Below are 27579 nucleotides of genomic sequence, written 5' to 3'. Positions count from 1 at the left end.
GCCCGCCGGGTGGTGTACGGGGTCTCCTGGCCCCGGGGCAGGGACAAGAGCCACATGGTAAACAGACCAGAGGAGAGCAATGTGTTTTATTTCATGAAAATAGATTAAAAAACAGATTGTGTAAAAGAATTAGGATTCTCAATAATTTACTATTATTTACATGAGCAAATTCTGGTCATTAGTAGACTCTGTGAGGAGATGAACACGTAGAACCCAGACCCTCCCTGAGGGCAGCGGGGGACCCGCCAGGGCCCTTGGTGACCTCCCGGCTCCCGTCTTCTCAGGCTGACGCAGTGGCTGCATCATCGCGAGCTTGGTGACGGGCAGGGGAATGGCCCCCGGCCGCCCGGGGCCCCAGCGTCCTCACCCCTCGCAAGAGGCCAGGTGGGCTCCATCCTCTCTTTGTCCCCCATGCGGGCACCGGTCAGCAGGTCCCCTGTGCCCGCAGCCGATACCCCACTCACGACCAACCTTCTGCCAACACACCTGGGCTGACACGAAGCCCACAGCTTCTGGGAAGAAGGTAGGAGGCAGGACTGGAAGCCGCACATCCTGGTCCCGAGAGACCTGGGTGACAGAACCACCCCCCGTGTCGTCCAGAACCCGGGGACCCAGCAAGGTCTCACTTGAAACGTCCTGTGCGCTGGTCCAGGGGGGCACGTGGGGGAGGGTGGCCGGGTGCCCTCCCGGGGGAGGCCGGGTGTCCAGTCCTGGCCCGGGCCGTCTCGCAGGCACTTGTGGCCCGTCCAGGCTCGAGGGGGCAGGTCCCGGGCGGCGGGGGGAGGCGCCCGGGGGGCTCAGTCCAGAATGTCCGTCTCGAAGGGTACCAGGTGATAGTAAGACAGGTTGGTGACGTAGGCCGCCGGGTCGTCCCCGTCCTCCAGCTCGGCGGGGAGCTCGCCCCCGCCCTCAAACCTGCGCGGGGAGGCAGGCGGTGAGGCTGGGCGGGCGCCTGACCCCCGGCCGCCCGAGCCAGCCCCCAGGAGGGGAAGGGCTGCCCGTGGAGTGCAGGCTCCCAGCCCGTGAGCACAGACGGGGCAGAACCCGCGAACCCAGCTGGGCCCTGCCAGAGACAATCAGCCCACTTACAGGTGCTCCGCGGGGTCCACGGCCCCGTGCTGGTCTTTGCCGTTAGGAATACTGTGGTCAATAACGATCGTTTCCGTATTTGCTAAGCAGAATCCATTGGACCTCATGATTTCTGAAAACGAGAGCAACGGGGGAGGTAATTCACAAGGGGGTCAGGGTTTGAAGTTCTGACATTTGGGGTCACGCATTTCTTCTCGTTCACGTCCTCCGGCTGACACTTCCTGGACTGCATGCCCTGCCCTTCCCTCAGCATACCACAGACCCCAAGAATAGGCACCGGGGGGTGGGGTTGGGGGGCAGTACCAGGGTGGCAGCTGCCTGAACGCTGGCTAGCCCACAGCCACCAACCCTGGTCAGCAAGTCCCATGCTCAGGCCTTCCACCTACCTCACTTTAAAAACGTGCTTAAAAACACTCCAGATTCCTGCTGCTTTCCCAAGGGACCACCGTCTTCCACGCAGGCCCTGACGCATGCGGACAGCTCACAGCAGCGTTCTCTGCCCCGGTCAGGCCACAGGACGCCCCGTGCTGCCATCTCAGCGGGCGTCTGATGCCCTGGTTGTCTGGGGCACTGTTTCCTTTTATTTCTTATACCGTAATCACCATTTAGATTATTTTATCCCCATGGACAGATTTGCTCTTTTTAAACAAGTGAGGCTGTAATTTCGTGTCTGCTTGTAATCTTTATAGGCATTTAGGTACTTGGATCTCAGTTTTCTCAGCTTCTCTCCGTAGGAAGACACTTAGGGGAACTACGCAAAACAGAAGGCAGAAAACTAGACTCCTCCTCCCGCTCCCAGGACAAAATGACTGTTCATCAATCAGGTTTGCCGAGTAACGGCTGAGGTTTCCTCCGACATTCTGGAGAAGGGGTAGTGCACGTCTCACTGGCCCTTCCAGGTGGGCTGTTGGACCTGCCCCCCGTGAGCGGCACCAGCAAGTGGCTTGTCCCCGACCGCCCCTCCCGGTGGAGCCCACCCACAGCCCACCGTGAGACGGCTCGTGAGTCAGGAGCCGAAAACCAGCAAGAAGTCGGTGCTTGGACCCACCAGGGTCAACGGCACCACCCGGTGCAAAGAGGAGGCCGACAAGCGCCCGAGTGGGCAGAGAGGCCCGCAGGGGACGAGCCCTGACAGCGGGAGAAAGACCCTCAACCTCACAGCTCGAAACGTGGGACAGCACAGAGCCACTTTTTTTTTTAATTAAAAAACAATTTTGGGGGCCGCATCGTGCAGCACGTGGAATCTTAGTTCCCTGACCAGAGATTGACCCCAGCCCCCCTGCCTTGGGAGTGTGGATCTTAACCACTGGACCACAGGGGAGCCCCCAGGACCACCTTCTTTTCTGCTTTTATTAACTGACTCAAATCTGCCCCAGGAAGCATGTAAAACCTCAGCGACCTCAGCACACCAGCTGACAACCCCAAATCCTCTCTCCTTCCCTCTCCAGGGGAACTGGGCGGGGAGGGACCCTACAAGTGAAAACAAACATGACTGCTGCAAATAGAGTCACCTCATACAGGAAGCTCCTAGTCTTTATTAAGTGTGAGACTTGCAGTTCTCGGACGTGGAATCTAGAAGATGGAGCCAGACCCCAAAACACATTTGCTGCAAATCATTCCTTAATTGTCGGTGAAGAGAAGCCAGCTGGGCCTCCAGGAAACTCCAGTTCTACCACTTAAGCCTGTGAAGGAGGTTACTCTTTGCTGTTTCTTAGCCTGTAAAATCGGAGAAGGCAACGGCAACCCATTCCAGTACTCTTGCCTGGAAAATCCCATGGATGGAGGAGTCTGGTGGGCTGCAGTCCATGGGGTTGCTAAGAGTTGGACACGACTGAGTGACTTGACTTTCACTTTTCACTTTCGTGCATTGGAGAAGGAAATGGCAACCCACTCCAGTGTTCTTGCCTGGAGAATCCCAGGGACGGGGGAGCCTGGTGGGCTGCCGTCTATGGGGTCACACAGAGTCAGACACGACTGAAGCGACTTAGCAGCAGCAGAAGCAGCCTGTAAAATGGGAATAACAGTGTCTATCCTGAGTGGCACTGTGCGGGGGGGGTGTTAAATGAGAGAGTTTTTATAAAGAATCTAACAAACGCTGGTGAAAATTAAGGCTGAGAGTGTACAAATGCCTGGCTAATAAAAAGTTCGGAGACGGCAATGGCACCCCACTCCAGTACTCTTGCCTTGAAAATCCCATGGACGGGGAAGCCTGGTGGGCTGCCATCTATGGGGTTACACAGAGTCGGACATGACTGAAGTGACTTAGTAGTAATAAAAAATTATATTTCCAGGCTTCCCAAACCTGAATCCTCTGGGTTTTGTGGCTGATATAAATTCAAAGGTGTATGCTTCCTTTTAAGCTGCACAGCTTTCTTAGAGTTGGTAACAAGCTTTTAGATTAACATGGTGTGAAGAATGTTTCCGGTTCCACTGACCCAAAGCCTCGCCAAAGAGCCCAGAGCACTTGCCAGAACCAAGGCCCTGGGAGGCGGCTGGTCCTTATGCCACGAGCACCTAGCGCCACCTCGTGGAGGCCTGGCCCCCAGCCTGTCAACCTGGAGGGTGAGAGAGTCAAGGCAGGGCTGCCCCCCAGGCTGCATCGCCTCCAGAGAGGCCACGTCAGAGACGTCTGGGAGGAAGGGTGGTGAGACAGGGCCAGGGCCCTTTCAGGACGAGGGAATTTAGCACGACCAGAGTGGGTGTGCACGAGCGGGCCTGTGGGAGAGAGGAGACAGGCCCGGCGGGGAGGAGGCTGAGGGCCTGTTTCGAGGGTGGCTCTGCAGTGACAGGAGACCCAGAGGGGCCACATCCCAACCTGCCCAGGACCACAGGAAATCAACAAATCAACGAGCCAGGAAGTCAGATACAGGGTGGCCCACGTGGGTACTGACAACACGTCCCCGGGGGGGAGCCCGGCTGCTGCAGACTCCGTGCCTGGGGACCCCTGAGTCTGTGCACACCCCGAACATGGCCGAGGCTGGGGAGCAGGGCGGCTCTCAGCGGCCGGGACCTCAGGGGCTGGCGGCGCTGCCGTAAGAAATCGTGCCGTGGAAAGGACTCCTGAACTGGCCCTCTTCTCATCTGGATACATTCATTTCCTCACTCGGTGAACGACGAAGGTACATCTTACCTCCGGTGGGAGCACCCTCCCCGTCCCCCCAGGGGGTGGTCCCACACGACCTCGCTCAGCCCAGACAAGTCCCTGGGCTCCCGGGACAGACCTCTCCCTACAAAATGCTCCTCGGAGCCTCGCCTGCAGCACCGAGGAAAGAGTCTAGTGCTGTGATGGCACTTGCAGCCGGATCAGAGGAAGCTGCCAGCGGGCTGAGCCCTGGCTCCGCCCTCACTCCCCTGAGACCTGTAGGACAGCTGCCCGTCTCCTCCCGCTGCTGACTTTTGCCAGAAGGCGCGGCCCAAGGTGCACGCTGAGGAGCCGCACGCCGAGTGTCCCTCTCTGTCCCCCCCGCCCTAGAGCCCAGAGCAAAGGCAACGCTGTGCGAGCCGAACTCATGCTTTTGCGCTTGGTGATGGATTCCAGCCATTCGCTTCAAGACGCCTCACTAATGCTTTCCTCACAGACTGTTTCTTTTTTTAAAGTAAGTTCTGATTTACACACCTTTGGAAGCAGGCAGCGGGCCAGCAGGGAGAAGCACACCGCTTCACGAGATCTGGAAGCAGCCCCGCCCTCTGCTTCTGCCTTCCGGGCCCCCAGGGGGGCAGGCGTGCCCAGCTCGTGGACAGGGCTGGGAAGGTTTCCGGGCCCCTCGGCCGCGCACGGCAGCGCCGCACCCACACCCACCCGGCGCCTTCCCTGCACTCTCACCTGAGATCTTCACCGGACTCTGAAAGCCGCACTGAATTTTATGCACGTTGTCATTCTTTAACACCTGATCCAGGGGCGACCTTTCGAAGAAGGTGAGCACAACTTCTGACCTGGAGTACTGGGAAGAAACATTTTCCTTCCTACACACGTTCCTCCTGCTGGCGGGATGGCATGGGCCACGTCCCCGCGCCCCGATCAGGGGCTCGGGGGGCTCGGGGCCCAGGGCAGGCAGGATGGTGACCACGGGAACAACGCAGGCCAGGACTGCGCTGGCGCTTCACACACGTCCCCCTCACTTTCCAGTAAACTGTGAGCCCCTTGCTTCCGCTTCTTCCCGGGGGGAGAGAACACTGGAGCTCCCAGAGCCCAAGGACGCACCCTGTCCTCGGCTCCTGGCCCCGCCCTGTCCTCCACGCCTCCAGGAGGATGCCCGCCACCCCACCTGCCCACCCAGCGCCCTGCCCCCTCGGCCCGCACCCCCACCTTGCGAGGCATGCTGATGATGGCCTTGAGAAGCTTCTCCACCTCGTTAAGCCTGGTCTCGATGTCATGGGCGTCCTTTATGGCGATCAGTCCTGGGGTCGAAGCAGAAACGCCTCCATCAGAAAGCAGACCAGGACGGGGGCTCCCAAATGAAATACAGACCAACGGGCAGCCCACAGCAGGGACACCACCCTGGGGTTGCCCTCCACAGAAGGGCATTCAGGGCCCTCTGGGAAGGGCACTCAGCCTCACGTGGGCTCAGTCCTGCCCTGAGAGCCTGGTCCTCAGCCCCAGATCAGGTTTCAACGACCCAAAGAGTGATGAAGGTATGTGCTGAAGAGGGGCCGTCTGAAATCCACAGAGACCACCGAAGGCCTCTCTGAGTGGGACAGTCAGGCCAGCTCCATCTACACCCTGCACGGTGGGCAGGGCCAGACCCTGGCCCCCACAGTGTGGTGGCTGCAGCCAGGGAAGCTGCCTCCCCCTTGCCCCGTGACACAGCCAAGGTGACCACAGGGCCCTTGGAAATGGAGCCCATGCTAGAGAAGTCATTTAGATCTGGGGTTTAGAAGGGAAAAACCAGATCTTTACACAGAAAAAACCAGCATGGGCATGACTCATGGCATCTTCCAGGGATCTGAGCTTCTACCCCTCATTCCAGTTACCAGACGTCTTGACTGGCTACTAGAAATCGCAGTGCTTAGTCTTTAAAATACTAGAGCCAACAGGCGGGAGGAGAAGGGGACAACAGAGCATGAGATGGCCGGATGGCATCACCGACTCGATCGACATGAGTTTGAGTACGCTCCGGGAGTTGGTGATGGACAGGGAGGCCTGGAGTGCTGTAGTCCACGGGCTCGCAAAGAGTCGGACACGACTGAGCCACTGAACTGAACAGCATAGAGTTGGGGTGCATTTCCGTTTCCCCGTGAGCCGTGCAGAGCACCGACCTTCCCAGGACCAGCCCTTCACATCAGCTTCCCAGGGAAGCAGCAACTCGGATTCCCAGGACATGTCACGTGACCCGGGACCCAAACCACAGAGGCTGGCATCCCAGAATTACTTTCAGTCACTGAATCTCAGTTTTCAGAAGTCCCGGTTTTGTTTGATAGGAGAATGGTTGTTCATTTTGCAGGCAACTCACTAAGTCCACATTGAGATAAAATTAACTTCCTAAACTGCCTGACTCAGAGGCCCCTCGCATCAGCCGGAGTCGAGGACGTCCAGCCAAGGTCAGGAGCTGGTCCCTGAACTTCCTGGAGACAGGCCAGTGCCCCTTCACCTGCTGACCCGGGGTTCGCTCATCAGTGGCCTATCTGGTCCTGACCAGTGCTCTCGGCCACGTGGGCCCAGGCAGCTGGCAGCAGACCCCAGACTCTGGTCCACACATCCCGTGCCACCTACCGCGTGGCGGCCTCAGCCGTTGGCAGACAGACGGGGCTGAGCCACCCCTCTCTCCCAGGCTGCCCGACCCACCGCCGCCCAGCAGGCTGGGGGCAGCAGGAAGGGAAGAAGCTATGCCCGGGGCAGAGTCTCAGGGTCTCAGGACACATCCTCCCAGGCCCGGTGCTTGTTTAGAAGTCCACACACATACACACACACACACAAAATACCACACACTTCACAAACACACAAACACTCCACACATACACCACACACACACTCCACACACACACACACACTCACACACACACACTCCAGACACACACACACACACACACACACACACACTCCACACAGCTCTGCCATCCTTCTCCCGCTGCAGGCAAGTCTACGGAGGGAAAGAGGGATACTGCAAAAATCCTCTGAAAAGTTGTTTTTAGAGAGGACAGTTGTATAAATCATCCCCATGAGGTGCTTCTTTGTTCTTAGACAAGAAAAGCATCACATCTCAGCTTTTATGACACCTAGAATACCGCCGTTAAGTCACTCAGGTCCTCGTGTTTTTATGTTCTGTAAGGACGACACAGGAAGATCAGCCTTGTGCATGGCCAACGCACACAGCACATTCATGCCCACTTCCAGGACATAAAGCCCGCCGCTGGGTTCATAATCACCAAGGGTGCCCCTGAGTCGGTGAACACACTCTGTTCTCCGCTGACCTTCCTGCAGGGCTCCAGCATCAGGACGCAGCGCACAGGACGCCCAGGGCGACGTGAACTTCCGACACAGCGGCTAACGCAGGGCGTGTGGGCAGACGCACTGAAGGTTATTCGCTGTTTATCTGGCATCCAGACTTACTGGGTGCCCCGTAGCTTCACCTTCCTGCTGACCTGCTTCCAGAAGGAAGCAGAGAAAGGCAACAGGTGCTTCATCAGACTTCCAGTAACACATCGCGTTCCAGCTCGGGGCACAGACCCTGGGGACCCTGCCCAGCTCGTGCCCTGTGACCCCGTGCCCTCATTCTGAGTGGGACCTGGTAGTTCTTGCCCCACCCTGTGTCCTCAGCCTGAATTCTGTCTGTGGAAAAACTTTAGCCAATGGATAAGTTTAATCAGAGAAGTGAGGACAAGCAGGGGAAAGAAGAAAACAGCCAAAGGAAACTACATGATGATGACAGTCAGTAAGCATGGTCGAGCAGCTTTAGTTTCTTCTCAAGAGCCACAGGTAACATTCGGAGCCACTCCTGTGAGCTGTCTCACAGACACGGAAACCACCCCGCCACAAGTGGAGAAAGCACATGATGGCCAGGCTGCAGCAGTGACGTCTGTGTGTGCACACGTGTGCTCAGCCCAGTCGTGTCCGACTCTCTGTGACCCCGTGGACTGTAGCCCACCAGGCTCCTCCGTCCATGGGACTCTCCAGGCAAGAACAATGGGGTGGGTTGCCATGCCCTCCTCCAGGGGATCTTCCCGACCCAGGGACTGACCCCGTGTCTCTTACACGTCCTGCATTGGCAGACGGGTTCTTTACCACTAGCGCCACCTGGGAAGCCCCAGAGCGGAAGCCAAATGGTGCTCCTAGGAAACAAAACACTTCAAGACAAGAGGGGCTGAAGACATTTCAACAGGAAAGAAGCTGCCAGAATCCCTCCAGCAAGAGCAGAGGGACAGGCGATGGTGTGACGCTCTGGCTTTTCACTGGGGCACTTTTGTTTCCCCAAAACAGACGCCCAGAGACCACCAAGCCGGCTGGGACCAGCGTCCCAGAGACCACCAAGCCGGCTGGGACCAGTGTTCCTGAGGCAAGCCCTCCTTCCTCCGAGGGAACCTGTCCATGTGAATGACCAGGACTCTGGCCTCTTCCCAGGGCGGGGGGGCTGTGGCAATAGATTCCGCTGGGTGCCTCTGAGAGGCTGCCCCCTGCTGCTGCAGAGCCCCTGTCCCAACCTCACATCAGAGCAGGGAGGGGTCACCACCAGTCACGTGGCCTCCAAGGGCCGGGCCCTCTCCACACTCCAGGGCCCACATTTCCCTCTTCTTCTGGGCCTGGAAATCACTGTCCTTTGGTTATTTGTAAAGTGGGGGTGGGGTGGGGAGGTGAGGGGTGGGTGGCAGTGAGGGGTAGGGGGTGGGGAGGTGGGGGATGGGAGGTGGGGGATGGGGTGGTGGGGGATGGGAGGTGGGGTGGGTGGGGGTGATGGGGGTGAGTGGGGGTGAGGGGTGGGTGGGGGTGAGGAGTGGGTGGCAGTGAGGGGTAGGGGGTGGGAGGTGGGGATGGGGAGGTGGGGGATGGGTGGTGGGGGATGGGGAGGTGGGGGGTGGGGAGGTGGGGTGGGTGGGGTGAGGGGTGGGTGGGGGTGAGGGGTAGGGGATGGGGTGGTGGGGGATGGGGAGGTGGGGGATGGGGTGGTGGGGGATGGGGAGGTGGGGGATGGGGAGGTGGGGGTGGGTGGGGGTGAGGGGTGGGGGGTGGGGTGGGGAGATGGCAGGGAACACAACGGGTACCTGGAGACCGCATCGTCGCCCAGGACAGATGGCGCATTGAGACCCCAGACCAAGCACACGCAGCTGGGGGCTTCCTGCTCTACCTGCTGCGTTCCTCCTCTGTGATCGACAGCTTTGGCTTTTACTGACTGGTACCGCTCTTCCAAATGTCACTTGTTTACAGTAAGGATTTTAAATTTTATTTTAAAAAATGTGCTGAAGTACAATACTTTGGGATTGTCTAGGAACGTTAGCTTTTGTATTCCAAATATTGTTGATGAAGCAAAACCTGTGGCAATCTTGTCTGACCCAGTTTTACTGTCTGAGATCGCGGTTCTAAAAACTGCAGGAGGGTTCGGTGGTTTTGAATTTGCAAGGTTGGGCAGAGAAACTCCAAGGCCTCTTGATTATGGGCTGTTGTCATTCCAGGGCCAGCCAGCAGAGGGCTCCAGCAGCCCGCGAGGACCCGCCGCATCCACGTCGTCGGCGCAGGAAACTGGCTCGGAACATTTCACCGTCCTGGAAAACGGTCTCGTTTCTGATAAAGCACAGTCACTAATACAACGTCAATTTTAAAAGTTCACTCTACACAGCTTCTGATGTGAGAAGTTTATCCAGACGTCGCCCAAAACAGTTAACAATTTGAAACCCAAAGACTGATAACACGACTGTACGTAAATTTCAGTATGTTGATTTCACATCCTTTTCCGGGGTTAAAATTCAGGCTAGAGCAGCCAGGGGGCCCTTTCTGTCCAAACTGCCGCAGTCTTGAGAAGCAAGACCACGACATGAGCTTCTGTGAGTTCCAGGGTAGGTCTTTATACGAACACGAACACCAACTCGTTCTCGGAACCCAAACTGAGCGCGCTGGTACAAGCACAAAGATCAGGCTCTGAGCAGACACGGACCACCGTTCTCGCCGCCGACACCGGGCCCCACACCCCACTTCCCTGGCGGAGGCCCCGGTGACCATGCCAGCCTCCAGGGATGGGCTCGGGGCGGAATCCAGCTGAGCGCCTGGGGCCCCTTAAGTTCTGGGTGTGAACACAGATCCTTCTCGGGTCAGTTGGGAAGGCGAGTCCGTCACCCAGAGAATGCAAGTCTCTCGACTGGAGACCCATGACAGAGCCCCGGGGAAATCTTCTGTGACGTGAACTCTCTGACCAAATCAAGTAAGACGTTGCATTTCAAAAGTCCACCCTTCACTGTCCAGAGAAGCAGACGGCTGGACAAGGTGAGGAATGCAGAGTCACCTTGTCTGCACAAGAGATAAACATGCTTTAAAAGCTGCCGTTGCTGTTTAGTCCCTGTGTCGTGTCTGACTCTTTTGCGACCCCATGGACTGTAGTCTGCCAGGCTCCTCTGACTATGGGATTTTCCAGCCAAGAATACCGAAGTAGGTTGCCATTTCCTTCTCCAGGGGGTTTTTTCCAACCCAGGGATCGAGTCTGCATCTCCTGCATTGGCAGGCAGATTCTTTACCACTGAGCCACCAGGGCACAGTGTAATCAAATTTTGGAAACAAAGCGTTTTAAATTTTCCAGGAAAACCCTCCATGATAACTTCCTAAATATGTGTTGTCTGTATAGACAGTCAGGGTAAAAGCGGCGGGGACTCACTCAGTGAGCTCGAGAGCTAACCCAGGTGATTCTTCTTCGTTACACTCAGGGTCCAGACCGCAGCCCGCTCTCCCCAGGTGGACTGCGGCCTCCCACCTCAGCGCTGGGGCTCCGGTCTCTGCCCTGGGCTCCCCCTGCTGCACACGAGGCTCAGTCCTTCCCACTGTTGGCCTCCCTGGCCCAGTGACGCTCACGGTGACACTGGGGGCCGGGAATTTCTCCCCCGATCCTCCCAAGGACGAAGAAGGGCAGGGAGAGCAGGCAGCGGAGACAGAGGGCAGACACGAGGCAACGCGTCTGGAGACCCGGGAGCTGGTTGAGGGAAGACTGCTTGGCTTCTTCCCACGCCTGTGAGGCGCTCCCCTCGCACCAAGCCCTCCTTCCCCAGGCCGCCTCCTTCTCCTCCAACCACGAGCAGAATTCCTTACTCAACTTCAGACTCAGCATGCCTAAGGAGCCACTCGCTGAGCCTTAGTTTGCCTTAAAACTCGGAAGGAATTTAAGGAATAAACAGCACCCGCCCCAGGCCCTCAAACAGGAAGCCCTGGGCTGCATCAGGTGATGGGCACCGGATGACAAGACCCTGTCCCCGGGCTGGCCAGGACGACGGGCACGAGACCGACATGACCACAGGGAGGCGTCCCCAGGCGGGCGCAGCAGGGGACTTCCCGGGAGCCTCTTTTCAGCCCTGGTGACCAGAAGGGCTGATGGAAGCCTCCAGTCACCCAGGGAAGTAAACATGAACAAAAGCACCCATGAGAATGATTTTAGTGGGACGATGATACCAAGCCCTGGCAACGCTGAGTGCTCGCTCACGGTCGCTCCCGCATCGCTCCCACAGCCCCTCCTGCAGCTCCAGGCGGAGCCCCACAGAGCGGGCACACCCAGCCTGGGTGTTTTGGGTTCTGCCGTCACCACACACCCACCTTCCCTGGCTTTGAAGGCCCCCAACCACAGGCACCTTCTGCCTCTCGGGAAAGCATGGATAAAAACACACAGCGGAGTCACAGCAGGCCCACGCTATTTTACAAAGAGAAGAGGACCGCATCCCGGGGGCCAGCCCCAGGGCAGCCGGGTGCTACCAGCAGGGCCCGGTGCTGAGAGGCAGGGCCAGGCCTCCCTGTGGACATCTGGTGGGAAGGGGTCACAGCCAAGAAGCTCCAGAGCCAGCGACGGCCGTGAGCTTCTGACTGCTCCTTCCCCAACCGGGAACTGGCCCGGTTCACCTGGACCCACAGCGAGCTGAGACCACAGGCCACGTGCCACCGACAGGGGCGGAGTGTCCGGAGCCTGGACAGGGGGCTCAGAGTGACAGCCGGAGCGGGTTTGGAAAGGAAACCCAGCATTAGGAAGGGCGGGACAGCGGCTCCCAGGAGGCGGGTGTGGCCGCCTCGGGACCTGGGGGACGGCAGAGCCCCACAGCTCAAGCCAGGGGCCCTATATATGGAAGAGGTTCAAAAATAGGTCTGTGAAGCAGAGAGATTACCCAAAATGCCCAGAGAAGGGAAAATGGCCCCCTCCTTGAAAGAGGGGGACCCCCTGCAGGGAAGCCAGGCTGGGGGCCACGCCAGGTGCGGGCAGGACAGGACCCCAGCCCCAGTGCGGCACCCTCCGGGCGGGAGAAGGTGACCTTCACGCCGCTGCTCCAAGGCCTGGAGCCCTGCAGCTGCTGCTGTGTCTTCAGCCACTTTCACCAAGAAAGTGAACTCGGGGTCCTGCAGTTGGCCCCCAAATCAGACAGCGATCTTCCCTGGGGAAAGCACGGAGCTCCGTGCCCCGTCCGCCTGAGAGCAGGGCCTGGGAGTGAGCGCTGTCCCTGGAGCTGTCGGTGGGCAGGGGCGTCCGGGCCCAGCTGGTAGGTGCCGGACACCTTCCCTCCACCCCACGTCTGACAGAGGGTCTGTGAGGACATAGGCAGATCCAGGTCCCCAGGGGCAAGGGTGAACAGACGTCACCCCAGCACACACGCAAGCTCTCAAGGAGGGGCCTCATTTGGAGAAACGCTGAAAACTCCGCGTTCAAAGCCGGGCCCTCTATCAGCTCCTCCCGTCGGTATTCTGCCTCCCCTGACGCTCCCACAGGCACGTCTGGCCTCTCAGTAAACCCCAGGCTCTCCCTCCCAGACCAGCTGTTTCTGAGCACTTCCCACAGCTTCCCTGGGCTTCCCTCGTGGCTCAAAGGGTAAAGAAAGAATCTGTCTGCAATGCAGGAGACCCGGGCTCAGTCCATGGGTCAGGAAGATCCCCTGGAGAAGGGAATGGCAACCTATTCTAGTATTCCTGTCTAGAGAATCCCCATGGACAGAGGAGCCTGGTGGGCTACAGTCCATGGGGTCGCAAAGACCAGGTCATGACTGAGCGACTAAAACCCACACACATATCATCCCTGGCGCCTTCCCTGGTCCTCCTCCAGCCTTCTCAGCACGGCAGCCAGGCTGCCCATCCATCCAGTCCCTGCGCTCCCCGCTCTCCATCTCCAGCAAGAGCCTCTCACTGAGCGCAGTCTGCCCACTCCCCACCCCCACCCCTACCCGGCACCTGCCCTCCAGCCACAACAGCCCTCTCACTACTCAGACACTGGGGCTCATGCCCGCCTCAGGGCCTTTGCACATGCGCTGGCAGCCCCATCCCAGGCACTCACGTCCCTTTCTGCCCCCTCCCCCCACCGGCCCATCTGAAAGTGAACACTTCACCTGCCCCAACAAGTTACAGCTCCTCTCCTTCCCTCCTTGAATTCCTTTCTTCTGAACATGTACAACCATCTACCATATTTTTAACTTATCTTGATCATTATCAGATTCTTCAAACCAAGACACAGAATCATGAGGGCAGGGGTTTGTCTGTTTTGTTCTCTGCTGCGTCCTCAGCACCAAGAAGCTGCCCAGCACAGGGGAGGCGGCAGGGAGATACTTGCGGAGTGAACACAAAGCCAAAGTGTTGGTATTACAGTATTCAGGAACCAAAGATCACCTGACCACTTTGGAAATAGAATCTCTTGCTGTGGAGATGACTGTATAGGGCCTGAAATGGGTGCTAGTAAAAAAAAAAAAAATATGATCAAAATAGTCCCCAAACTCCAAGGAGTCATTGGGAAATTCTGCATGATTGTCTTTTAAAGCGTAAACCTTTCCAGACGTGAGCGATGTAACAGGCAAGTGGCCTTGCCGCATCTGGTCAGGAAGCCCTGAACCAATGTATTACGCAGAGGAGATTTCAGTTGGAGACTTGGCCCACCTGTGTCAGAGTGTGGAAAAAAGCAGAGGGATGCCTCGGTCACCCAGAGATAATATGCACAGGAAGCAGCCGCCTCCCTCCCCTGGCAGGGGGACAAGGAAACAAGGACGCAGGCATCAGATCCGGACGCAGGGGAGCATAAGGTCAAGATGCCAAGGAAAAGGACAGAGGAAGCAGGACAAGTCCCGAGCGCTGCCTCGCCCAGACGGAAGGCCAGGGAGGTGGGCCGGTGAGCCCCGAGCCGCCACTGCACACAGGGGTTTAATACCTCACCGGAAACGCACACATTCCACGGACAGACGGCTAAGGCAGCACCGGTGCATGCAGAATGCAGGGACAGTAAACGCGCTGCACAGAACATGCTCCCACCGCAGCTCCCCAGGGACCAGGACAGAGGGCTCCGCATCCTGAGTGCACGCGGGATCTCAGAGGCAGGTCGGGGCCAGGGCTGCCCCGTGCCCTGGAGGTGCCCAGTCTTCCGCTGACAACAGCCACCAGTGGCCAGGACGAGCTCTGAAAGCCAGACTTGCTCACAGAACTTTTGCAAAAGACAAGAGGGCCAATCTAACCCAGCCCAGAAATATGCAATAAGTTTAAACTGAGGGCCTCTGATGGGGAATTACACTGAGAACACTTGCCAGCTCAACCAACACCGCTTCTGGATGCCTTTTGCGTGTATGGTTTGGATCTCCAGGCCATCTTTTTATGCAAACAGTGAATCTGCCTGGAAATAAAGTGAACTCTTCTTTGACCTTATGGAGATGTATTTTATTTAGCAAACAACTTCCCTGGACTTACAAGGATTGAAGGAAGGAAAAGGCCTTCCTGTGGGTGTACCACATGCTCAGGTGGTGCTGGGGGCAGCGGCATGCCTCCAAGCAGAGAACCGAGACCCAGACAGACGGTGAGGTCGCCCCTCCTCGGCCCCAGAGGCGCGGAGCTGGCCTCGCAGGAGGCCCCCCAGTCAGATGGCGGTCTCCCTGCTTGTCTCGACTGTCAGGACTCTAGCTGGGATGATGGTTCCCACAGTCCATCACGGCCGTTAGAGAGCATGCACACCCAACCCTGGTCCTCTTCTAACTGCCCCGCACCCCATCACATGTAATACCCACGTCTTTGTGGCTTTCCCCTTCAGACGCTTAAACGCAGCTATGCGATCCCTTCTGGGTCTTGGTTTCTCCCTGGTGACCACGCTCTTCCTGTCTCCCTGAGGGTGCCCACTCAGCAGAGGCACTCTCTGTGCTGACACTTCAGAAACTCAGGACTGACCCAGTGCAGCCTGCACACAGAGATAGAGCTGGGAGCGTGCATGCGCACAGCGGGTGTGCGTGTGCACGGCAGGCGTGTGTGTGCATGATGGGAGTGTGCGTGCGCACAGCAGGTGTGGGTGTGCATGATGGGAGCCTGCCTGTGCACAATGGGGGCCTGTGTGTGCAAGGCAGGTGTGTGTGTGCATAATGGGAGTGTGCACATGCAAGGCAGATGTGGGTGTGCATAATGGGAGCGTGCGTGTGCAAGGCAGGTGTGGGTGTGCACTGTAGGGGCAGATGTGTGTGTACATGATGGGAGTGTGTGCACGGCAGGTGTGTGTGCACAATGGGGTGTGCGTGTGCACGGCGGGTGTGGGTGTGCATGATGGGGATGTATGTGTGCAAGGTAGGTGTATGTGTGCACGATGGGTGTGTATATGTGTGCACGATGGGGGGTGCATGTATGCATGGGGGTGTGGGTGTGCACAGCGGGTCATGTGCCTCACAGTCACCCACCTTCTGCACAATGTGGGTGTGTGTATGCACAGCGGGGGTGTGTGTATGGCGGGTCACACTCACACTCACACCTCACACTCACCCACCTTCTGCTCCGTTTCCTCACCAGGTCCCAAGACAACTGAAGCTGCGCCCTCCTCCCCAACCCCTGTGACCCTCGTCAGAAGCCACTGAGGGTGGCAACAGGAGCCACATCCCTGGAGGGCTTACTACTGCCAGACAGGGGGCACGCGTGCCAACCCACACAGGGAAAGTGGGCGCGGAGTCCTGCATTAAGGGGAGGAGCCAGCCCGGAACACCGCTGAGTGGGGTCCTCTGACAGTGAGACCTGGAGGCCCGGGAGGGGATGAGGGGAGGAGGGAAAGGCAGCCTCTGTGCTAGCTCTCGGGGGCACCTGTTTGCTTATGGCCCTCCCCATTCCAGAGAAGATGAAAGGCATTGAATAAAGCTGGTCCTTCATCTAAGCTTTCCTGATTTGGGCATCCAATTGATACATTGAAAATACAGTAATACACACACACCCCCATACAGCGAGTCAAGGTAAACTGCTGCCATGCTTGGGATGGCATTGAACTCCCCTCCAGAGTAGCCATCAGCCTGAGACTCCAGCGGCAGGGCCAGCAAACTTGCCAGCGTTGGGAGACTTGCCAAGTGAGGCGTCTGCCAGAAGATGTGTCATGAGAATGAGCTAATTACCCAGATAATTCACACTCGGGGCGGGGCTGTCACCAGGGGGGTGGAGAGTATCCCAAGAACTCAGGGAGACGCCCCTGAAGGTGTCCCTGGGCTGCGTTCAGAGGACAGCACCCGCCTTCTCAGCGGGGCAGGTGGTCCTGCGTGTGGGGTGGGGAGGAGGCCCAGCCCTCCAGCCCTCCAGCCTCAACTTCAGCCTCGGCTCCCTCTCCTCCAGCCTCCTCTCCACGGCCTCCAGGGCCAGACCGTGGGCCGCGGAGACGAAATGGGAAGCCACCCAGTCCCCGAGAGCCAGGAAAGTCACAAGGCCTGGAGGAGGCGGCTCGGTTCATCAAACCCAAGGCGGACCCACCCCAGCGGCCCCTCCCGGGGAGGGACAGAGGCCGCGTGGCACCTCGCACTCAGGCTGTCGGCCACCCGGCCACCAGGGACAGGAGGAGCGGCCCCGCGGGGTTGGGGGGTGCCGCCAGACAGGGCGCGCCCCCCGCGGGACGCTGTCCTTGACTCTTCCCCAAGGCTCCCGCAGCCCCTCCGGCCGCGGTCGCAGGGGCTGGCCGGTGGCTCGCCCGTCCCGCCTGCCTCGGCCCGCACGCAGACTCCCGCCCGCCCGCCAGCGCTTGCCATCCCGGCTTAACAAGCGCCCCTGCAGGCCCCCTCTCGCACTTTACACGAGCCCACTCCTGCCTCCCAGACCTCGAGGCCCTCGGTCCCCGAGCCCCCTGACACCCTCAGCCACCCAGTCCTCCAGGCCGGGCCCACGCCCACCTTGGCGCAGCGGCGCGCGCACCAGCTCCGGCCGGTCCTCCGGGAAGGCGTCGCGGAGGCGCTGCCACAGGCGGCCCAGGTCGGCCAGGCTGCGGTGCAGGTAGAGCACGCTGCGGTCCGACCACTCGGTGCGGATCTCGAAGAACTCCTCCTCGTCGCCGCGCCGGCTGACAACGAGCCGGCGGATTCCGTTCACCCAGCAGCCGCGCACAAACATGTTCACGAGCGACGTGCCCTCAAACACCGCCGAGGCCATGCCGCCCGCGCATCCCCAGCCGGCAGGGGCGCGCCCGCCCGGGCCGGGGTCCACCCGCGGCCGGGGTCCGCGCGGGGTCCGTCCGGGGCCGGGAGTTGTCTGCAGCCGGGATCTATTCCGGGCCAAGGTCTGTCCGGGGTCCACCCGCGGCCGGAGTCTATCCGGGGCCGGGGTCCGTCCGAGGTCTGTCCAGAATCGGAGCGATCTGGGATTTGTCCGGGGTCCGCCAGCGGCCGGGGTCCGCGTGGGGTCCGTCCGGGGCCGGGAGCCGATTGCAGCCGGGATCTATCCCAGGCTGGGGTTCGTCCGAGGTCTGTCCAGAGTTGGAGCGATCCGGGGTTTCTCCCGGTTTCTCCGGGTTCGCCCGAGGCCGGGGACGGGCCGAGGTCCTCCCTTAACCTGTCCGGAGACCGGCTCGGTAGGGGCCCGGGGCCGGGGTCCGCGCGCTCTCCGGGGTGGCGCGGCCACAGGCTTATAAGGCGCTTCCCATCGCGGGCGGCGCGGTCCCGACGTCGAGGCCGAGGGCGCCTCCGCCGTCCCCGCCTCCGGGCGGAGGGGTGGCCTGGCCGCCGCGCCCCGCGCCGCCTCCAGAGCCCGCGCCGCTGGGGCCGCGGGTCCCCAGGCCGCGGGGCGGAGCGGAAACCCGAGCGCCGGCCCCGCCTCCGCGCCCCGCCCGCCCGCCAACCCCCTCCCCGGGCCGCCAGCCGCCGGCCAGGCCCGGAAGAGACTGAGCCGGCCCCGGGTGGCGACTGTTCTCGTCTCGTTTCTCGATCTTGGGAAACTCTCGGGTCGGGGGGCTACGTGCCCCACCCGACCTGCGGGAGTGGAAGCTGAACTTACGCGCGGCGGGGCGCACCGCTCCGGGGCCCCGGCGCCGGGACTGTCTGGCGGGTTCCCGCCGCCCGCACGTCCACCCCGGGCCGGGCCCGAGGCCGGAGCCGCCCGCCCCGCGTCCCCCGCGCATTCCAGTCGCGCCACTGCCCGGACGCAGCAGGGGACAGACGACGCGGCGGGCCCGCGCCGGCTCCCCAGGGCCCCCACCCCCGGAAGGAGAGGGAACCCGCTGCTCAGAAGCAGGCCGGGCCGGCGGTGGGAGAGGGCCCCGGGGAAGAGCGTCCCCGCCTGCGCTGGGCGCGTGCTGAGCCCAGGGCTTTCGGGAGTGGCCCCGGGGCAGCTGCCCGGGGGAGAACCTGGGGTCGCAGCCGCCCGGCTCCGCATGATGGTCCTCACTGGGAGGTAACTTCAAGCCAGAGTTCAAGACTCGGAAGTTAGTTCAGGCTTTGGAACTCAATTGCAGTGTCTTGGGCGACCTCACGTCGCCCGAGGCGGGGTGGTCAGACCCAGGGCGAGGCCCTTCAGCGCTTTGCACTTCTAGAAAGTCTAAAGAAGCTCGGCAGAAACGGTGGGCACCGAGGGCCGGTTGCCGGTCACGTGAAGCAACTTGTCCGAGGGGTGTGTCCCTCACACCTCCAACACACCCCCAACACACCCCCAACACACCCTCACACACAATCACCATCTCCAAGTTTTGCTCAGCCGGCTCCAGTGATTCGCCCATATCAGATCGTCAGCTTTCGTCCAAGTTTTCATCCAAGTTTTCATCCAAGTTTTCATCCAAGTTTATCTTTACCTCCCGTTTGCCTTGTGAGCTGGGAAGAAAAGGTGTTTTCCACAGGCTGGCGACTCCCCAAAGTGGCAGCAACCTGTCCGTGCTGGTGACTGAGGGGCTGACTGCTGAATCTTGGTGACTGATGGGCTGACCGCGGGGTCTGCAAGAGAAACCAGAGGTGGAGGTGGGGGGCGGGGCCGCTCCCCCCGCCGCTCCCCCCCCCCACCCCGCACCCCGCACCCCCGCCCCGGCAAAGCCCCACTGAGGCCTCCCGCCTCTGTGCCCCTTCCCCCTCTGCCGTGGGCATCTCTCCCACCAGCATCTCTCCAGATGCGCAGGAGCTTTTAGGAAGTCAAGTCTAGGAAGTCAAGTCAATCAGTCACATCCGACTCTTTGCGACTTCTGTAGCCAAGAGTACTGGAGTCGGGTGTCATTTTTTCTCCAGGCGATCTTCCAGACCCAGGCATCGAACCTGGGTCTCCCGCATTGCGGGCAGATTCTTTACCCTCTGAGCCACCAGGGAAGCCCAGGAGCTTTTATGCATCCAGCCAAATCTTCCTGGGAGCAATCAGGTCTTGGTTTCCCTGTTGCCTAGGAGACCTAACTTCGTGAGGCAGCCCTTCAGCTGTGCCAGGCACTCTGGTCACTAAACAGAAGGAAGCGTTTTCCTGTCAGGGATGTTTGTTTAAAGAGACCTGGAACTAGAGAGTAAAAATAGCAACTGCCCAGAACTGACTAATCATTACAGAAATTCTGAGTAAAACAGTGAGCTGCCACTTTTTAATCCATTGTTTTGATACAGATTTTTAAAAATCTATTAAGAAAAATTATCCAAAATCTGAAAATGAGACCAGAAAAACAGTGATCCTTTCAATGTCCTATCAAAGGGTATTTTTCAAGCCCAAGGATTACTTCCTTTTCTAGTCAAATGTACTGGTGTTGGATGCTGCTATTTACTTTTAATGAAAGGCATACCAAGCTGTAGATTTGTGCACAGAAGAGATGCGAATAATTTTTGTTCCCAAAGTAAAGTTAACGTCAAAGGTTATAATGTACTGCTCTATAAGACACTGACCATTTTTCTATCTAGCGTTGCAATCTTATTTTAATATAATCTGACTCTACAAATCCATTTCCACAAATGGTCCTTGAATCAGCTTTTAATCTTATAAACATCCTCAAAAATTAATGAGGTGAATAAACCTGTGCATGCCATATTTGTAGAAAGATAAGAGAGTCATGTTTAATTTGGAAACTTATACTTGGGAAAGTCTGACAAGAACGGGAGTTTTTGCCAGGTTATGGAGAAACATGTGCCCTCCTTGAGTACTGCTTTGGGGTAGCCCATTTGGAAAGGGCTCTTTGGAAGGCAGCTTGGCAGTTGTTAAAACTGAAGACAGTGCAGTGCTCGTGATCCAACAGTTCCTCTTTTAGAGTCGATCCAGAGAAACGTTCCCACATGAGCACCGAGGGAAATGTGCAGTGTTTGTGGTGGTGAGAAAGTGGAATGAAGACCTTCCACCACATACGGTGGTAGATGCGTGTGGTAGAACACTATGCAGCCACAGAAAAGGCACTGGTCCTAAAAGTAGGACCTGTGGTTTGCTGTTTAGCCTCTTAGTTGTGTCTGACTCTGCGACCCCATGGACTGTAGCTCCCACCCCACCCCCAGGCTCTTCTCCATGGGATTCTCCAGGAAAGAATACTGGAGTGGGTTGCCATAGCCTCCTCCAGGGGATCTTCCTGACTCAGGGATCGAACCTGCCTCTCCTGCACTGGGAGGCAGATTCTTTACTGCTACGCCACCAGGGGAAGGTCTGGAAACCATGTCAATGGAAAAACTATAGGTGGAAATGGCTGATGGGTACAGCATGGTGCTATCAACAGTCACGACCAATTTTTTGGCCAACCTAATAAACAGCCGGAGTGCACCCAGCGCTTGACTCCGAGAAGTGGGATTAGGTCCTAGTGAGGTAACAGAAAAAGCCCGAGAAGAAAACCTCACTTGGACCTCATCCCACTGTCCAGAGTCAAGCGCTGGTCCAGCCCAGCCGCCAAGTCCAGTGTGTCATCTCATGGCTCACCTGAGCCCTCGGTCTGGATTTGCCTTTCCAGGTATCAAGTGAAAGTCCCTCTGTTGTGTCCAACTCTTTGCAACCCCACGAACTATACAGTCCGTGGAATTCTCCAGGCCAGAATACTGGAGTGGGTAGCCGTTCCCTTCTCCAGGGGATCTTCCCAACCCAGGGATTGAACCCAGGTCTCCCGCACTGCAGGTGGATTCTTTACCTTCTGAGCCACCAAGGAAGCCCAAGAATCGAACACGAAAATGTAAGAAGCCCACGTCTGTGAGGTCAGCTGGGTGGTAAAGGGCAGAAAGTGTGCTGTCAGACCTCCGAGGACCCGTGTTATATAAATGTCAGGAACAGGCGCAGAGGAGGTGGGGTGGTTTCAGGTTGTGAATCAGGCTGATTGGGTGGCTGGGCGCCCGGGGCTACATAATACACGTGAAGCAGGAACAAAGAGCAGCTCTCTGGGTCACCTGCTGGGCTGCCAAGGCAGCTAGAATTGCACAGGTGTGTCTGAGGAGCCCGGGTTGTAGGCAAGCGCTTGGGAAACCAGACACTTTAATCTGATTCTTAAGAGGGAAAAATGGGAGTAAAAGACTGCATGAAATTCAAGGCCTTTACCCTTGAGGGGATGATCGTTTCTCTGTTTATTTTTCTTCGGTGGCGGTTTTGTTTGCATTTAGATTATTTTGTTAAGCTCTATCCTTTCCCAAACCCTGGCAGTTAAGAAAAGAAAGAGCAAAGGCTGGTGGTCACTCCAGGCCACCCTCCGTGTCCCTCCTGGCCTGCATCAGACAGCACGGTGGGGAGCTGGGGGCTCCAGCCAGGAAGTGAAACGGGGTCGGGGAGGCCCTCCCGGCCCCAGAAGGACCCCAGCCCCGCTGGTTCCGCTGTTAGTCACCCCTCCCACCTCGACCCTGTGCAAAACGGGAGCTAGGGCGCTGCTTACATCACTGCCTGTGCTTGCGGTGAGCTGGGTAAGCTAGTTATGGGGACATCATTATTTTTGTCGGAGAAGGCGATGGCACCCCACTGCAGCACTCTTGCCTGGAGAATCCCAGGGACGGAGGAGCCTGGTGGGCTGCAGTCCATGGGGTCGCTGAGGGTCAGACACGACTGAGCGACTTCACTTTCACTTTTCACTTCCATGCATTGGAGAAGGAAATGGCAACCCACTCCAGTGTTCTTGCCTGGAGAATCCCAGGGACGGGGGAGCCTGGTGGGCTGCCGTCTATGGGGTTGCCAGAGTCGGACACGACTGAAGCGACTCAGCAGCAGCAGCAGCAGCAGCGTTATTTTTGCTGTTAGTATTGGAGTGTAGTTGATTTATAATGCTGTGTTAGTTTGGGGTGTGCTATAAAGTGGCTCAGTTATAATATACAGGTATCCACTCTGTTTTAGACTCTTTTCCCAGGTAGGCCATTACAGAGTAGAGTCTCTTGTGCTCTACAGGAGGTCCTTAATAGTTATCTGCTTTATATATGGTCATCTGTATATGTCAGCCCCGATCTCCCAATTTACCAGTTCCCCGCATACACCCCGGGACTTCTGTTTTCTCTCTCTCTGACTCTGCTTCTGTTTCATAAATGAGCTCACTTGTACCATTTTTCTAGGTTCCCCGTATGAGCAGCGTCGTGTGATGTTCGTCTCTGTCTTATTCACTCAGTGTGACACCCTCTGCATTTTTTTAGGTTCCCCGTATAAGCAGCGTCGTGTGATGTTCGTCTCTGTCTTATTCACTCAGTGTGACACCCTCTGGATCTGTCCATGTTGCTGCAAATGGCACGGTTTCATACTTGTCTACGGCTGGGTAATAATTTACTCTGAGTTCCGCCTCACAGGTGGTTCTGGACACGGCAATGAGGTTCAGGACGCCTCCTGCAAACACAGCTCTTCTCTGTTCTCTGCAAATGCACAGTCTTGGCGGGGCCTCGGCACTGTGAGTCTTCCAGACACATTGACTGGTCTGACCCTCAGGACGGCCCTCGGGGGTGGGGAGGGTAACTGCCCCTGCAGGTGAGGAAACTGGGGCTCGGGGAGGAGCCGAAGTGCCCCCAAACCCAGGGCTGCCCCCTACCCAGGCCTCCCGGCTGATCACACAGCTTCCTCTGGCTAGGGTCCAGCCGCACCAGCTTCCTCCCCGGCTCCCGTCACCCCTGTGGGGGCCGTGGGTATTGGGCTCACAGGCCTGGCGGGCTTTCACTTCACACTGCACCCCGCCCCTCCCCGGGACTGCCGATGCCCACATCCTTCAGACCAGCACTTCTCAAGCCCCGATGGGCCTGTGACTCCCCTGGGAGCTTGTCAAAGAGCAGATCCCGGTTTGGTGGGCGGGACCAGAGGGTCTGCATTTCTGACAAGTCCCCAGGAGGTCCCAGAGCCCCTTCTCTGCAGGTGGCTCTGAATAGCAAGGCTAATCTTAGGCTCGCCCAGACCAAGAGAGTCTGGACACTGTCAGGAGACCTGGATGTACCTGCTCAGGGTGTCCTCCTCGTCTCCTGACTGTAAATAAGTGTTAATTACATTTTCTTGGCTGGAATTTCATCTCCATGAGGACGGGGACTGTAACTGTCTCCTGCATATCTATCTCCCCAACACCTGACCCAGGGCCTGGCACGTGATAAATGCTGAGTACCTGCTGAATGAATAAAGTGAGCAAGGGGAGCGAATGCCTGAGCCATCACTGTCCTTCCCACCAAAGCGATCCATCCCCAACCCCCAAAAAGAGACATTTGGAGGGTTTTCTATTCTTATCACTCTAATCTTATCACCAAACCCAGATCTTCCAGGAGATCCAAATCCCAGGCATCGAACCATCTAGAAGGGATTCGTAGAGATCATCTCTCAGGAACAGGATTACAGAGTTTATTTTCCTCTGGGCATTTTTCATATTTTCCGAAGTTAATGCAGAAAGCGAGCGCTACTGCAGTAATTCAAAGGACATGTAAACATCCATCTAAGCAGATTCTCTCTTGGTCACGTCTCCTCTGTCACTGCGGACACCAAGCTGTAGTCAACCAGTGTGTCCAGCGTCTCAGTTCCTGACTCTAAAGGAAGGCAGGGCTGCAAGTGACCACTGAGGCTCACGCAGGCATAAATTCTCTCTGAATCTGTCATCTTCTCCATGAGTCCCTTCTCATCCCCGTCCCTCCTGAGGAATCCTGACCCTATTCCTGTCAACCTTCATCTCTGTGGGTTCTTGCCATCCTGAATACCATTCAGGAGGCCCCTTTTCAGAGGATGGAATTTGTTACTTAAGGCCTGAGTAACAGACTGCTGAAGCTGAAGCTCTAATACTTTGGCCACCTGATACGAAGAACAGACTCATTGGGAAAGACCCTGATGCTGGGAAAGATTGGAGGTGGGAGGGCAAGGGGCAGCAGCGGATGAGATGGTCGGATGGCACCACCGACTCAGCGGACATGAATCTGAGCAAACTCCGGGAGATGGTGCAGGACAGGGAAGCTTGGCGTGCTGCAGTCCCTGGGGTTGCACAGAGCTGGACGCCTCTTAGTGATGGAGCAGCAGCAGTAGCAGACTTCTCTGCTGCAGCTGAGGTGTGTGCATAAGCTCAAGTCACCGTTTTTTTTTAACATGACACTGAAAAAAATGAATGGAAAACCTGACTGTTTAAGACTGTTAGCCTCCATCACAGCACTGAATAACCCCAGCGGGAAGGGCTGCTGGAGTTCTATACTCTTCAGTTGCTCCCATTCAGTAAATAATGATCATTTAACTGTAAAATGCTTGTTGGTTGTAAAATTATTCATGCTCCTGGGGCAGAGATGCTGTCCTGCATGAGCTGCATCCCACAACACAGACTCTGGGTTGGTACACAGGGAACATTTCATCCCATGAGTGAATGAAAAGGAGATGGAGCTACCCGGGCTTGTTCAAGAAATGAGGGCGGGCGGTAGGGGGAGGTTTGGGCTGACTTTCGCTTCCTTTGACGTCTGCTCACGTCCACACACCCAGCTCACCCTCCACTTGGTGCGGACTCCATCCACGCTCGCCATCAGCCACTTGGCACCAGGGGAGCGAGAGTTCCTAGTTAAGAAGACTGTGGCTGCATTCCACTGCTCCTCACTTTACGGAGCCGACATCTCTGTAATATGTGGACTAAGTTTCTATAAATTTGATTAAAATGAACAGAAATTTGCAAGCGGGGGATGTATTTGGCCTTTCAGCCTCTCCCACATAGGGAGATTGATGTGTCCCAGCAGCTTTGCTGAGTAGGACATCTTCTGGTTTTTTTTTGGGGGGGGTGGGGCGGGGAATTATATGATTTGGACTATTTAAGAAAGGAAATAAGAGGCAGTTCTGGGGCTCAGCAGGTGTTTGGAGAGGTGGGCACCCCGTCCACAGCAGAGGGCAGGCAGGGGTCCGGGAGCCCCGGTCCAGAGAGGACAGAAAGGGCAGCTCGCCAACCTGTCCATCCGTGTGGCTCAGCTTTCGCCGGGCAGTGTGCGGTTGCTGTTCACCCCCTCAATGCCCGTTCCGTCCCCACTCACCTCCCAGCGGCCCTGCCCCATGCGCCCTGCCCGCCCCCCAGGTGGCAGCCTCTTCCTTTCCTCTGTGTCCAAAGGATAAACTCTTCTACTTGCCCCTTCTGTGTCCCTCCTTTGGAATCTCAAGAGCATCCTTCTGAGGGAAAACCATTGTTTATTTCTCTTTGCCTTCTCGGCATGATGATTCTAGTTCTTCTTGAGGCGGAGTCTAAGAAAATGGGGGAAAATGTACAGCAAGATCACGTCTGAAGGTGTCTGTCTTGCAGAGGACTCATGGGCGACCCTCCTTTCTAGAGCAGATAACCACTTCCCGACTTCCTTTCTGGCTTTCGTGAACATATCGTTTCATTCCCAGATGTGCTCACTGCAGGCACGGCCATACTCATAACACCTCTCATTTTAGTCTTCTCTCTGTCTCTCTGGTTGGCCTGGGTATTAACTTCCAAGTGGCAGCCCCAGTGACTTCTCTTGGCTGTCTGCACATCCCAAGTATTCCAGCTAATTGTCAAATTTCTGCTCTCCGTTCACTGTCTCAGGCCTGCGAGCACCCCACCGATACGACTTATACAGACACAAAGCGTTCAGTGAACTGAAACCAGAAAAAAAGCTCAGGGCAACGGCACACATGCCCACGTCTCGGTTCGGGGAGCTGGCTTTTATAGAAATAAGTACATTTGTATTAGTTGTTGTGATGAATTGTTCTGACACTCACCCAGACAGGAAAATAATGAAAGTTTCTTTTCCCAAGGGCTCCTTAATTCAAACATTCAAAATGACCTGGCCTCAGCTGGCCCAGGGCAGAAGTCATAAGATTGAAAAAAAATAAGTAAATACATTTTTAAAGAGATGGGGGAACCGCTGCTTTCCGATTCGGGCCAGTGATTGATGATAAGCCAGGATACGAGGAATGTTTGCGTCTTCCTTACTTAAAATTGTTTAAGTTGCTCATATAGACCCTCCGAGCTAGGAGAGAGCATGTGGGGAAAGTTCACACTTGAGGTCTTTCCGCCACCTTCCCAGATATACATATTCTAGAAAACCAGGGCTAGTTTGATGACCAGCTCTGGGCTGAGCTGGTTTAGAAGGTAAGCCATTGCAGACTGCTCTGTCAGGCTCTGCTTTTTGTTAATAATCTATTTAAAGTTCAGCAGACCGGCACCTCCTTTGATTCTGATTATACTCCTAAAGCTCCTCCAAGTTCACTGTCAGCAGATCCTGCTCTGACAGTCAGAGAGATTGCTGTTTTGGTTTTCTGGGGAACCGCATTTGAACGTCAGACTCCATCCAAAGCAGCTGCCATGACAGAGTCCACACAGCCCCTTGCAGGATGGATTTGTTAAAGGTCACCTCCCTGGGAGAACTGGTCTACCCAGGCGGCTATATGGACCTGCTCCAGGCAAACAGAAGGTCTCCGGGATCTCCACGCAGTTCACCCCTGTAACTCTGCCCTCCTGGAATTAGGCACTGTCTAGTCTCCAATGATAATAGCTCTTGGTGATTAATTTTGCTGGTTTGGGTTGCTTTCAGGGAAACGGCTTTTGACGTGTAGTCAGTGTCTTTCAAACTGAGAGAAAATGGAATTGAGGAAACCGTTTTCCAATTAAACCCAACAATTTTAAGTCCTATGTTAGAAGAAATGCAATTCTTCCTAGAATACAAACACAGAGGGACGGTTTGATTGTTTATTACAATTCTTTCATTCCAAGAAGGGTTTGAAGTGGCTTCCAAAACAATGAATAAAAGAATGAAATGGACAGAAACCAAGTTTATCTAGGACGCCTCATCTTTCTGTTACTCCGG

The 27579-nt window shown here is 56.9% G+C and overlaps 1 protein-coding gene across 3 annotated transcripts; it reads right to left on the bottom strand.

Moving 5' to 3' along the window:
- Positions 1–67: 67 nt before the first annotated feature.
- Positions 68–19852, bottom strand: PXDC1 (PX domain containing 1). Of its 3 annotated transcripts, XM_024983713.2 has the most exons (6): positions 19519–19847; positions 19224–19362; positions 5396–5487; positions 4913–5030; positions 1090–1201; positions 68–915 (listed from the first exon to the last, which is right to left on the bottom strand). In XM_024983713.2, the coding sequence occupies exons 1-6, from the start codon at positions 19522–19524 to the stop codon at positions 798–800; spliced, it is 585 nt and encodes a 194-aa protein (XP_024839481.1). In that variant the 5' UTR covers positions 19525–19847; the 3' UTR covers positions 68–797.
- Between the last annotated feature and the right edge of the window lie 7727 nt (positions 19853–27579).

Source organism: Bos taurus, chromosome 23 (genome assembly GCF_002263795.3).
Source record: "Bos taurus isolate L1 Dominette 01449 registration number 42190680 breed Hereford chromosome 23, ARS-UCD2.0, whole genome shotgun sequence".
Taxonomy (NCBI): domain Eukaryota; kingdom Metazoa; phylum Chordata; class Mammalia; order Artiodactyla; family Bovidae; genus Bos; species Bos taurus.
The sequence above is the reverse complement of the archived record's forward strand: the minus strand, read 5'-3'. Positions and strand labels throughout refer to the sequence as shown.